Source organism: Lepidochelys kempii, chromosome 4 (genome assembly GCF_965140265.1).
Source record: "Lepidochelys kempii isolate rLepKem1 chromosome 4, rLepKem1.hap2, whole genome shotgun sequence".
In the NCBI taxonomy this organism is placed as follows: Eukaryota; Metazoa; Chordata; order Testudines; family Cheloniidae; genus Lepidochelys; species Lepidochelys kempii.
This window is the reverse complement of record NC_133259.1, coordinates 13809316-13823555: the sequence shown is the minus strand read 5'-3', so window position 1 is coordinate 13823555 and position 14240 is coordinate 13809316. Positions and strand designations below refer to the sequence as shown.

Genomic DNA, 14240 nt, shown 5'->3' with positions numbered 1-14240 from the left:
AAGCAATATTCATTTTTGAGATAAAATGCTCAGAATTAAAAAAAAAAATACCCCCAGGAAAGGAAAAGCCTTCTGTCTCTTGTGTTTCTCAGCCATCAGACTTTAAACATTTGGCAATATGACCAATGCAGCGGTATCAAAGTAGTGCCAAAGAGTGCTAGGTTCTGTACTAAGGAAGACAAAGTCCCCGCTTCAAAGAGTTCTTGGAACCAACTTTGTAGTTTTTAGAAAGATCACATTCTTAAAGCCAACCACAAGAGAACGTAAAACTAAGATGTAAATAAAGTAACTCCTCCCTTAAAGTTGTCCCGGTTAACTTTGTTACGTTGCTGATCAATTTCGGAACGTGCTCGTTTAAAGTTGTGCAATGCTCGCTTATAATGTCATTTGGCAGCCTGCTTTGTCCACTGCTTGCAGGGAGAGCAACCCGTTGGAGCTAGCTGGTGGGGGCTTGGAACCAGGGTGGGCCAGCAGCCCCCCTATCAGCTCCCTGCTCTCCTAAGTTCCCAGTGCGGCAGCTGCCCAGCAAGCGACCAATTGCCTGCAATTCGGCTGTCCTTCCCCCCCACTGCCATGTGCTGCTCCTGCCCTCTGCCTTGGAGCTGCTCCTTGAGCCTCCTGCTTGCTGTGTGGGAGGAGGGGAAGAAGAGAGGGGCTAATATCAGGGCGTCCCCCTCCCCCCTACTTACCCCATCTTCCACAGAGCAAGAGACACACACGACAGGTCTCAGGATGGAGGGAGCTTCCTGGCAGCAGCTGTGGTCTCAGCTTGCTGATCTACTTAACAAGGCAGCATACTTAAGAGTGGGGTCAGTGTACTTAAAGGGGCAAAGCACATCTCTCTCACCCTCTCTCTCTCTCACACACACACACACACACACACGGTGTGTCTCTGCCATGCTGTCTCCCTTCCCTCTATTCGTGCTGCCTTGTAGAGTGAGAGGCTACATTAACAACAGTGAGTTAACCCTTGAGGGCTCAGCCAATTGCTAGTTCATCATTTAGCAGTAAGGCATTCCCAGGGAAATATCCCACCCTCTGACTTCACCACCTCAACCAAGCTTCACAATCATCGTTGCTGTGTACCAGTATTAAATTGTTTGTTTAAAACTTATACTCTGTGTGTGTGTGGGGGGGGGGGACGGGGACGACAAAAGACTATATTTTTTCACCAGACAAAAGACTATATTACACACACCCACACCCACCCCTTTTGTCTGGTGAAAAAAAATTCTCTGGAACCTAATCCCCCCTATTTACATTAATTCTTATGGGGAAATTGGATTAGCTTAACATCGTTTTGCTTAAAGTCGTATTTTTCAGGAACATAACTGCAACGTTAAGTGAGAAGTTACTGTATACTGGTTTGTAAGCTTTAGAGAGTAGTGGAAGATTACACTCCATAAGTAATTTTTTAAAATTGTTAAAAATAAAACAGGCTTTATTTTCATTGCCAGAAAAGGCAAAAAAAAAACCAACCCTGCAAGCTTCCTTTAAAGCGGTGGTTTTCAATCTGGGGTCTGCAGACTATGTCCAAGGGGTCTGCAAAAGACTGCCATTACCATGGAACAATAGTTTTCAACCTGTGGTCTGTGGCCCCTGGGGGTCTGCAAACTATGTCTAAGATTTCCAAAGGGGTCGGCACCTCCATTTTAAATTATTTAGGGATCTGCAAATGAAAGGTTGAAAACTCCTCCTCTAAAGCAACCAATAGAAGACTAAAGTAAAGGAGGGCATACCTGTTTTATCTTACATCTTATAACATATTCCCATTGCTTACTTTTCTTCTTACAACCCCATTCTCCATCCTTATCAGAGCATGTGTTACATCTACTTACAGATCAGTAAACTGGCATGAGTTTAACACCATCCTTTGTGTCACCTCTCAGTTTAGACCACTGAAACTTACAAGGGTAAAGCTTCCCAGCCTCGACAGGGTTTTTGTAACATGAAAAATGCAATTTACACGGATATTAAAAAAAAATACCTTTTGGATTAATTCAGTCCCTCCCACAAAAGCAGCTCCATTTTCTTTTGCTATTTTAATTTCTTCTGCATTCTGTTAAAAAACAATAGCCCAGATATAACATATGTACTATCAGCCATTCTGTTATTACTTCAAAGTCATCAACAGTAGAATGATTTCACCAACACAGTCATATGCATTGAATGAAAAACCAACTCACTTGTTTGTTAAACATGAAACTATCAGATGGGAACAACTGTTTAAAAACTAGTGAGGTTTAGAGATAGGTAGCTCTGGGAATCTTTAATGGAAGCTTTCTCTCTAATTCACAAATTTTAATCAGGTCCCAGTAAGGAGTGGCAACAAAATCTTTGCCATGATCTCACCAAATCTAGAGAACAGTGTTACAGTGAGACAGGAAATGCTAACAATTTATGCTGGGTGGTTTTCAACTCAGTTTCTTGCTTTCTTTCTCCATGATCAGGATGAAGCAACCAGCCATCTGCTAGATGGAGTCTTATCCTTTAAGGAAAAAGTGGAGAAAGTTTTAGTGCACCAGTGAAGATGATTGTTACTAACTTCCTTGAGGTGAACAAGCTACCATTAAGCAAATACTGAAGAGACCTTTACTTGAAAAGATGTTTGGAAATTACTCATTCATTCTCTACACATGATCCAATTAGTTTACTTTCAGTACTGAACAGAAACCATCAATATCATCTAGTGATCTGTCAATAGCTTTTAATACCATTGATGAGATATTAATGGTTTGATTACATAAGCTATTATAAAGTCACGTTTAGTTTTTATAAAAAAGAAATTACATAGCTTCACACTTTCTTCTCAGAGGGGTCCTGGTGTGTAAAATCTGGGGAAACTACTTGTCCTCCCCCAGGTGCTCACATAAGAAGGGTCACATTGAGTTGCATCCTGTCACACTCTTATCCACTATGCATATGGTACAACGAGAGAGAGAAGTTTCTGAGCTGCAGTATCATCAATCTGCTGGGGATACTCAGTTCTACATCTTCTATTTAACTCTGATTCTACAAAACCATTTCTTTCCGAGTATTTGACTTAGGCAGGGACCTTGATGAAAGCAAACTGGATGACAAGTGGAAGCTTTTGTTAGAAGAGAGAGTCAGAAAATAATGGCATGAATATTCAGAACATCCTAAGAAGGATGCACACTATGCCCACCTTTTACTAAAATGGCTCACATATTAGATGTCCTACTGGAATCATTACTGCCCCTGAATTCTCAGTTGGCAAGCTGGCCTCTCGTGCCTTTCATTAGCTATAGATGGCCAGGATGCTGCAGGTATACTTTTCCAATACAGGCAATACAACCATGATTCGTGTCTCTGTCACTTGATATTAGACTACTCTACTGCATCATGCTTAGGGTTACCTTCACAGTCTACACTAGGTGGAGCTTGTGGGTAGAATGCTGTTGCTTGTCTGAGCAGCGCAAGCCACTGTGAATATAGCAAACACTTGGACTCAAGTGTCTGCAGTGGTTTCCTGCTATCTTCTGGGTGATCATTATCCATACAACCTTAAATGGTCTGTGATATGGTTGTTTGGTAGATTGCTTTTCCCTTTATACCTTGTCAAAACTATTAAAAAGTCAGCTGGAAGCCTCTACAGCTGAACTCTCCAGAAGTGTGGCAGGACTCTCACATTTGATTAAATTTGCTCCCTTTGGTGATTTTCTACAATTACATGACCAAGCTCCAGTGCCCGATGAAAAATATTTATTTGGTTTAAATTTTGGTCTATTTTTGTTTTAGCTCAGCCTGTGCCTGAAGAAATGGCTGCTATCAGACCGCAGCATAGGTTCTGCCAATGCTTGTGCTGTACCTATTCTTTGGCTAAGGGAAGATCTGTGGCTGTTAATGCAGGACCTTTCATGAGCATTTAAGTACTTTAAATGAAATGTATCAGCAAAAGTTCTATAAAAGACTCATTCCAAAATATTAGTTTTCTATTATGCACATAAGTCAGGCATTTGGCAGTCTTGAAGGAAAGTAGAAAAGATTTAGGGAGGGCAACTAAAAGATTGAGGATTTGATATTAAGACAAATCAACTACAGAGGCACAAGCTTTATATCATATAAATTGAATTTTAAATAAATTAAGATGAAAAATAATTATGGACACATGGGGAGAAGGAGAAAAACAGCAATGGATTCTAACTAGGAAAGGACACTTCCTTTAGCCAGTATTAAGTTACAACAGAGGTGGGCAAACTACAACCTGCGGGCCACATCTAGCCTGTGGGACTGTCCTGCCCAGCCCCTGAGCTCCCGGCCGGGGAGGCTAGCCCCCAGCCCCTTCCCTGCTGTCCCCGCTCCCCTGCAACCCCAGCTTGTCGTGCTGCCAGCGCTCTGGGCAGCAGGGCTGCAAACTCCTGCCGGGCAGGACGGTGGCGGGGCTGGCTCTGGCATGGTAAGGGGGCAGGGAGTGGGGGGGCGGGTTGGATAAGGGGCAGATGGTTCGGGGGGGCAGTCAAGGGATGGGGAGTAGGGGAGGTTGGATAGGTCTGGGAGTCCCAGGGCAGGCCTGTCGGGGGGTGGGGGTAGGGTCCCCAAAGGCCGTTTGGATAGGGGCAGCGGGTCTCAGGTGGTGTGTGTGTCAGGGGACAAGGAGCAGGGGGGGTTGGATGGGTCACGGGTTCTGAGGGGGGAAGTCAGGAGGCTGGAAGTGGGAGGGGGTGGATAGGGGCGGGGCAAAGCCTTCCCTACCTGTTCCTCCATACAGTTTTGCAACCCCGATGTGGCCCTCTGGCCAAAAAGTTTGCCCACCCTTGGGTTACAAGAACTCCATTATGAGTTGCTTCAGCCTTGGTACTCAATTCCTCTTAAATTCTTAAATTTACAGCATTAGAATATTCTGCTAACAGATAAGTGTACACACACAAGACAGGAGAACAGAAAAAAGTAGGAACAAACATTAAATTGCTAAGCATCCACAGCCAGAGGTCGCTCCTGGCCCAAGAAACTTTGTAAAACACTTTGGGATCCTTCAGAACGAAAGGCCCTACACAAATACAAAAGTGAACCATGTACTAAACATTTGTTGTATACATAAAATATCTGAAATGCAAGACTTAAATAACACGTTTACTCACCTCTGTGAATACCAAAACTTTATTGATTTCGTTAGCAAAAGGATATGGCAGAAGAATGGTGCTGACAAACTGATCCACTTTTTTCTAACAGATATAAAAAAAAAAGTGGTTGGTGCAAATTTAAAACTCTCTTACTGTAGGACATCTAAATCCTAACTGGAACTTTGTTTATAAGAAAAGGGGGTTTTGTATATTTTTCCCACTTGTGTGGAGCTGGTCCACTAAGTACTAACATTTGTGTTGTAAGTTGGCTATGAACTACTGAAATTACAAATAAAGAACAGCTCTACCCATAGATTATGTTTTGGTAAATTTAGTTAGCTGTTGACTTGATAACTAGATAGCCTAAAATGCATTACTTGAAATATGAGACTAGAATGAACTGACACTTTACACACTTCTGTATTTTTGTCCCTCTAGTTCAATTTAGGACTCCCTCAAAACTAGGACCGTGCCTATGCCATGCCCATACATGATGCTTTTCCTGTTGTGCTGCCAAGAGAGAAGTGACAACATTAACACAGGGCAGAAGGAAGAGAAATAAAAACAGGAGGGGAAGAGGAAAGAAAATTATTGTCTCTACTCTCCTTCTCGTAAGGAGTGCACCCAGGAACAGTAGGGGATTAGATGGGGATTGCTGTTCAATACAGCACAATGGCAAGAGTACTAGCAAGGCAGGAAAAAGAGAGAGAGAGAGAGAATACAGGATTTCTCCATGACTGGATGCCAACTTTTAAATTATACAAATCTTCTAAAGGCACTATATGAACACAGACAATCCTTATCAAAATAGGTTGTGTCTTAGAATAGGACTTTAACTATACAGCAGTCTTTAAAACATTAGAAGAACAACAGAAATTGTTGATCAGAGGAAACATCTTTAAGTCCTGAATTTGAAAGATACTATGTACAGTTCTGCCAAAGCACAGTGTCGTCTAGGAAAGAACAGTGAATACCCTGCATAAACATGTCGCCAAATGGGAAAGAGGTTTGGAGGATGAGCCAGAGCAAGATGACAGGAAAGACTCTTCACTGTATTACATTTCTTTCCCTTGCCATTAAGAAAGGTAGTTTCTTAAAATATCACAACTGCAAATCTGTAGGTACTGTCAACATACCTTCTTCTCTAGCATCATATCCAGGGTGAGGTTAGCATATACATGTTGTTTTGGGTAAGTGAAGTCCAACTGCTGAAACTTCTTCAGCATGTCCACAGCCACCTCTGCATCATAGACTGGCCTTTCATACAACCATGTTAAATACACATCATCCACTGGCTTGCTTGCTAACTTTCGTCTGTAAGTGTTCTTTTTTTTTGCTGGCTCTGCTTCCGAAGTTTTCTGCTTGGCATCCTTTGAACCTTTTTTTGCAGTTCTTTTGCAAACCAAAATGATAAATATAAGACCATTAACCTTAATGCTTAGTACGTACTTGAATAAAAAACAGTTTGGTTTAAATGGCATCTCAATAAAAAACAATGTCTTGTGTGGCCAAGTCAACTCATGAAAGGTCAATCCGTCAAAACTGCATTGGACTCCCCACTTACTTCGCCTACCCACCTACTGTAAACATAGGAGGAAGAGTAAAGACAAATCAGAACCAAAACACTATTAATGAAACTGAACCTCAAAGGCTACAAAGCAATAGATGCAAGATTACCTAGTCAGTGACTATGAGTATGGTCACAGATGGACTTTGATAGTCATCTTAAAGGAGATTTAAATAATCAGAACATAGCGCCTGTTAAAAAAAATTATCATAATCCCTCTAAACTAATCTGCCTCAGTAATCCAGTAAAAATCCCTAAAGAATTAAACATTACAATGTTCTTTTCTTCCTGGCTGCAAGTTTCTTGTGGGATGTAGCTCCCGCCTCACGATGGCAGGATAGCTCAGTGGTTTGAGCATTAGCCTGTTAAACCCAGGGTTGTGAGTTCAATCCTTGAGGGGGCCATTTAGGGATCTGGGGCAAAAATTGGGGATTAGTCCTGCTTTGAGCAGGGGGTTGGACTAGATGACCTCCTGAGGTCCCTTCCAACCCTAATATTCTATTCTATGAAAGGCAACAATCCTGAATAGCCTCTCAGAGATCAGAAGCTTTAAAATCTGTTTTTGTGCAGTCAGTTTAGTGAAAGAGCACTAATGATTTTGGAATCTGAATTTGTGCTCTGATAATGACCGACTTCCTAGACAAATATCAGAGCAAAGTATCTCGACTTTGGCTCAAAGGTTAATTTAGATAACTGCGTTGGCTTCACCACTGATCTGCCAACGTTAGCGCACAAGTTGCATTCCATTAATGTTACCGCTTAATTTGCATTTAATGGCAAAAAACAAACTGAAATTCCAACTCTGAAGTTGTCGTTTCAGGTATTACAAAAAAGGACAAGTTCCACTTTTAGAAATTCAAATGAACGCTTCCAAAAGCATTAAGATTTTCTTCTCAAAAAAGGCAAGTGGGACATTATCCTGGCAATCCTATTTATGCACAGATCTGTAAGAGTTAGTTCCCCCCATATCTTAAGAATATCCGGAAGCCAGCAAGGTGAATGGCAAAGATGACAAAGCAGTTTCCATGAATTTCCTGTAGGAAGGAATTAATTCAGCTCCATACTGAACAATCCCATCTTCTGTGCCTAAGGGAAAGATATTGTAACCCATTACAACTAGTACAGTAGAAGCCATTTAAGATTGGCTACCCAGGCAGACCAAATAAATCTGTTTTACCCAATGTGGGTCATACATGATCAGCCCTCTCCACCCCCTTTCTTGCAGCTCTCTGCAACTTCCATAAGTTTTCTCTACTTTTAAGAATCCCATTTTGGGAAGTCCAATAGGTTTGGCTCTGGTTCTGCAAAGTAAACATTTAACACCTCTTGGGCTCTGTAATCTATTGAATTTTAAATTTTGTTTTTATTAAGGAAGGGAAGTGGTCTGTTTTTACGTGAGACTTTGGTTATCATCACAAAGGAGCGCTGAAGGAGGGTTCTCAAGGATTGTCACATGATCATAACAGAAACCAGAATATTCCCATGGCAGGAAAAAGAGCAGTTTACTCCTAAGCAATTCTTTGCTATCTTTAAAAAGTTAAGGTGCTGATTTTTAAAGGTGCTGAGTAACTACAGTTCCTGTCAAAGTCAATGGGAGCTGTAGCTGCTCAACACCTCTGGAAAATCTGGCACTAAGTGTTTTGGGAATAAATACTCTCAAGGTGTTTTGCACCTGATACTCTGCATTTCACATGACTGTGTTAAAGATCTAAATTAATGTTGCATAGTTATGTCAAAACACTGAAGTTAAGATAATATTTGCAACTCCACTCCTTCATGCATATGCATTATGGTACAGTCTCCAATCAGGTGATCACATACTGCTATTCAAACACAACATAATACCAAGCTCTTGTAGAAGATGCTGTATACATGTGTATCTAAGACTGTAAAAATAATGACAGGTTTCAGAGTAACAGCCGTGTTAGTCTGTATTCGCAAAAAGAAAAGGAGGACTTGTGGCACCTTAGAGACTAACCAATTTATTAGAGCATAAGCTTTCGTGAGCTACAGCTCACTTCTTCAGATGCATATCGTGGAAATTCTTCAGATGCATATTCCACGATATGCATCTGAAGAAGTGAGCTGTAGCTCACGAAAGCTTATGCTCTAATAAATTGGTTAGTCTCTAAGGTGCCACAAGTCCTCCTTTTCTTTTTGTAAAAATAATAAAAGTTATGGACAACTTTGTGCATGTCTGACACAGAATACACTCAAATAATTTATATATCCTTTCTTCAGACCCACTACCACAGCAACCATATATCGATCTTAAGATTTTATCCTGTGACCTACCACCATTGTATCTGAGCACTTTCCATATAAAAACAAGAGTAATACTGAAGTCTACCAAAAAAAAAAAAAAAAAAAAATCAGCCAAAGTTTAATGACTAGGCTAAGAGGCAATTGAGAGTATTGATATATATGTAATTACAAAGCTATCCATATATTCATACAAGTGTTGTATATATTTCATGGTCTTCCCTTCCTGAATCCATTTGAATGTTGCTCATCATCTTATGTTCCAATCCTGCAAACAGCTCTCTGCAGGCAGACCCAAGTGCCTTCATGACATTATCTAGTTTTCAAGGCTACTGAGAATGGGAGGGTGAAGAGCACATAAAGAAACAGATAATAGAAGGATAAGCATTAAAAGTATGTTGTGAATTTAAAGCCATACTTCCATTAAACTATACTTCACCAATCTTTTCAAGTAACACTTCACATTAGTAAAACTGAGAGAAATTAGAAGCATTGACAGTATTTTGTGTATAGTAAGTTTTACTGTAGTGTCTGCATAGTTTTCTTCCTCTCATCTATGTACATATTTCACACAACAGACAGATTTTTTAAGAGGAAAATGTGATTGTAAAACCACACCAACTGCCAGGAGAAGCAGGAGCATATGCACCACTTAAAATTACTAATTTTTATAAACCAACTAGCTTTTATGTTGATATCCTCCTTTTAGTAGTCCATTTGATAACAGTCTCAGTGGTAGGATTGACTAATTTTTACTAGTCTATTTTGTTTTGTAACATTTGTATTTATTTTACTGTTCATAAGCAAGTATATAGAAAAGTGAATTAAAAAAATATATTGTGACTATGGCAAAGTGTATGATAAACACCCATTTTTTCATGGACTGTGTGTACATAAATCTCCTCACTGTATTTTCCACTTTATGCATCCAATGAAGTGAGTTGTAGCTCACGAAAGCTTATGCTCAAATAAATTTGTTAGTCTCTAAGGTGCCACAAGTACTCCTTTTCCTTTTGCGAATACAGACTAACACGGCTGCTACTCTGAAACCTGTCATTATGCAAGGCACTGCATTTAGCCGTATGGAGTGGAAATCTATCAACTTCATGAAAAAACTCGTACAGATACAGAGACATCATCTTCCTTTCCAAATGCAAACAGATGGACATCATACCAAAAGGACTGAAGGTAAAAAATCCATTACAATCTACATACCACACAGACTACGCTGACAGCTTGTGCCACACACTCTCAAAGAAACTGCGGAACCACCTGATCAACATCCTCTACAGCAAACAGGGAAAGATTAAGAATGAGCTCTCAAAACTGGATACTCTCATAAAAAAACAGCCTTCCACACAAACTTCCTCGTGGCTGGACTTTACTAAACTAGACAAGCCATTTACAACACACACTTTGCTTCTCTACAAAAGAAATAAAGGACACTAAACTATCTAAACTACTACATGCCAGAAGGGGCCACAGCAACGGTTCCCTTAACCCACCCAGCAATATTGTTAATCTATCCAACTATACTTTTAGCCCAGCAGAAGAATCTGTCCTATCTCTGGGCCTCTCCTTCTGCCCCTCCACACCCACGAACATGATACAGCTCTGTGCTGACCTCGAACCCTATTTTCGACATCTCTGACTCAAGGGATATTTCCAACACACCTCTGAACAACATACTAATCCACAGAGACCTTCCTACCAACACTACAAAAAGACGGATTCTGGGTGGACTCCTCCTGAAAGTCGAAACAGCAGACTGGACTTCTACATAGAGTGCTTCCACCGACGTGCACGGGCTGAAAATGTGGAAAAGCAGCATCACTTGCCCCATAACCTCAGCCGTGCAGAACACAATGCCATCCACAGCCTCAGAAAAACTCTGACATCATAATCAAAAAGGCTGACAAAGGAGGTGCTGTTGTTATCATGAATAGGTCGGAATATGAACAAGAGGCTGCTAGGCAGTTCTCCAACACCACTTTCTACAAGCCATTACCCTCTGATTCCACTGAGGGTTACCAAAAGAAACTACAGCATTTGCTCAAGAAACTCCCTGAAAAAGCACAAGAACAAATCCGCACAGACACACCCCTGGAACCCCGACCTTGGGTATTCTATCTGCTACCCAAGATCCATAAACCTGGAAATCCTGGGCGCCCCATCATCTCAGGCATTGGCACCCTGACAGCAGGATTGTCTGGCTATGTAGACTCCCTCCTCAGGACCTACGCTACCAGCACTCCCAGCTATCTTCGAGACACCACTGAATTCCTGAGGAAACTACAATCCATCGGTGATCTTCCTGATAACACCATCCTGGCCACTATGGATGTAGAAGCCCTCTACACCAACATTCCACACAAAGATGGACTACAAGCCGTCAGGAACAGTATCCCCGATAATGTCACGGCTAACCTGGTGGCTGAACTTTGTGACTTTGTCCTCACCCATAACTATTTCACATTTGGGGACAATGTATACCTTCAAATCAGCGGCACTGCTATGGGTACCCGTATGGCCCCACAGTATGCCAACATTTTTATGGCTGACTTAGAACAAGGCTTCCTCAGCTCTCGTTCCCTAATGCCCCTACTCTACTTGCGCTATATTGATGACATCTTCATCATCTGGACCCATGGAAAAGAAGCCCCTGAGGAATTCCACCATGATTTCAACAATTTCCATCCCACCATCAACCTCAGCCTGGTCCAGTCCACACAAGAGATCCACTTCCTGGATACTACAGTGCTAATAAGCGATGGTCACATAATCACCACCCTATACCGGAAAGCTACTGGCTGCTATTCCTACCTACATGCCTCCAGCTTTCATCCAGACCACACCACATGATCCATTGTCTACACCAAGCTCTACGATACAACCGCATTTACTCCAACCCCTCAGACAGAGACAAACACCTACAAGATCCCTATCAAGCATTCTTACAACTACGATACCCACCTGCTGAAGTGAAGAAACAGATTGACAGAGCCAGAAGAGTACCCAGAAGTCACCTACTACAGGACAGGCCTAACAAAGAAAACAACAGAATGCCACTAGCCGTCACCTTCAGCCCCCAACTAAAACCCCTCCAACGCATTATCAAGGATCTACAACCTATCCCGAAGGATGACCCAACACTCTCACAGATCTTGGGAGACAGACCAGTCCTTGCCTACAGACAGCCCCCCAACCTGAAGCAAATACTCACCAACAACCACATACCACACAACAGAACCACTAACCCAGGAACCTATCCTTGCAACAAAGCCCGTTGCCAACTGTGCCCACATATCTATTCAGAGGACACCATTATAGGGTCTAATCACATCAGCCACGCTATCAGAGGCTCATTCACCTGCACATCTACCAATGTGATATATGCCATCATGTGCCAGCAATGCCCCCTGCCATGTACATTGGTCAAATTGGACAGTCTCTACATAAACGAATAAATGGACACAAATCAGATGTCAAAAATTATAACATTCATAAACCAGTCAGAAAACACTTCAATCTCTCTGGTCACTCAATTTCTGACCTCAAAGTGACTATTCTTCAACAAAAAAACTTCAAAAACCTACTCCAAGGAGAGAGTGCTGAATTGGAATTAATTTGCAAATTGGATACAATTAATTTAGGCTTGAATAGAGACTGGGAGTGATTGAGTCATTATATAAAGTAAAACTATTTCCCCTTGTTTATTCCCCCCCGTTCCTCAGACGTTCTTGTCAACTCCTGGAAATATGCTGGAATTGGCCCACCTTGATTATCACTTCAAAAGGTTTTCTCTCTCCCCCCACCCCATTCTCCTGCTGGTAATAGCTCATCTTAAGTGATCACTCTCCTTACAATGTGTATGATAAACACCCATTTTTTCATGGTCTGTGTGTATATAAATCTCCTCACTGTATTTTCCACTTTATGCATCCGATGAAGTGAGCTGTAGCTCACGAAAGCTTATGCTCAAATAAATTGGTTAGTCTCTAGGGTGCCACAAGTACTCCTTTTCTTTTTGCGAATACAGACTAACACGGCTGCTACTCTGAAATATGGCAAAACAATTATCCTTCTTCAGTAACAGTGCTTAACCAAAAGGTAGCCACTTCCAAAAGGGCTTCTAATACTCCATAAGAAAGGGAAGTAGCCTAAGTTGTACTAGGGATATGTCCAACAGCGACATTTACACCAATATTCAAGATATTATTAAGTCTTCTTAATTTTAAAAGCCATTTGTGTAACCCATGACTGCAGACACAGCCTGTTAGAAATATAGTAAACACTCACTTTGCAGCAGCATAGGGTCTAATGGATCGCTGTATGTTTCCAAGGCAGGGAACTACTGAGGTACGTTGATCAATCCTGGGAAACTGAGCCAGAACTGTTTAAAAATACAATATATATAAACATTCGTAATATTCTAATCAGTTAGCACAGAAAAGGAGCGATTTTTTTTTTTTTTTTGCTTTAAGGTCTATTCAGGCCTGATTTGTGACGCTATTTTTACAGATTTCCCTTGCCTGCCTATTCGTAACAAAACCCTGGAGCAAGGCCTGCCAGCTGTCCCTCCCCGGAGGAAGCCCCCCCCTAGTTTAGGATTCATATTACACGCCCTTTTCGGTCTCTCCACCGGATGAAGCAGAGTTTTGCTGAAGGCGTCTCAAGGACACCTTACAACAAGGCCAAACGCTCGCTCGCGGCCCCGGCCGCCTCCAGCGGGCCCGTGGGTCGGGAGGGGTCTGGCGGCCCCGCTGCCGGGCAACAGGCTCTGCGGCCGCTCCCCAGCCTCCGGCCGGGACGCTGCTGGGCGTTTCAGGGCCGGGGGTCCCCCTCCAGCCCGTGTGAAAACCAGACCCGAGGCCCAGGCGATCAGAGCCGTAGCTGGGCGGCCCCGGGCTCTCCGTGAGCCGGGACGGGGGAGCCGGCCCGCCGGGAGGAGGAGGCGCCCCCACCCCCGTTACAGGCACGGGAGGATCCCCGCTCATCGCGGCCCTTTCCCGCCCCACTCACGTCTCCGCAGGCAGCACCTGCCGGGGGCCGCCATGTCGCCGGGCCGGGCCGTGTCACACTGAAAGCGAACCCAGCTGCCGCGCGGAGCCCGGGAGGAAGGTTCCGGGGAGGGGGCTCCGGTGTCACACCCTTCCCCCTCCGCCGGGGGAATCGGGATGCTGGGGCGGGGAAGGTGGAAGCCGGGTCCGCCCCCCCCCCCTCCTCCAGGGTTCCAGGAAGGTCACTGGGAGGCAAGAGCCCCTGCTGCCTGGGGGAGGGGGAGCTGCCCCCAACTCCAACCTGCCCCCCAAGTGCTGGAACTAGGGGAG

General features: G+C 43.0%; 1 protein-coding gene across 5 annotated transcripts in view; it reads right to left on the bottom strand.

The window, feature by feature from the left end:
* The window catches only part of MRPL1 (mitochondrial ribosomal protein L1), a 37433-nt gene extending 23431 nt beyond the window's left edge, over positions 1-14002 (bottom strand). For 4 of the 5 annotated variants that reach the window (XM_073340457.1, XM_073340459.1, XM_073340461.1 and 1 more), the window contains exons 1-5: positions 13933-14002; positions 13210-13303; positions 6218-6473; positions 5100-5183; positions 1988-2059 (exon numbers count right to left, since the gene is read on the bottom strand). In XM_073340457.1, the coding sequence (XP_073196558.1) occupies positions 1988-2059; positions 5100-5183; positions 6218-6473; positions 13210-13303; positions 13933-13966 (540 nt within the window). In that variant the 5' untranslated portion in view covers positions 13967-14002. The remainder of the gene's footprint in view (positions 1-1987; positions 2060-5099; positions 5184-6217; positions 6474-13209; positions 13304-13932) is intronic. The other variant, XM_073340458.1, reaches the window with a different exon arrangement.
* Between the last annotated feature and the right edge of the window lie 238 nt (positions 14003-14240).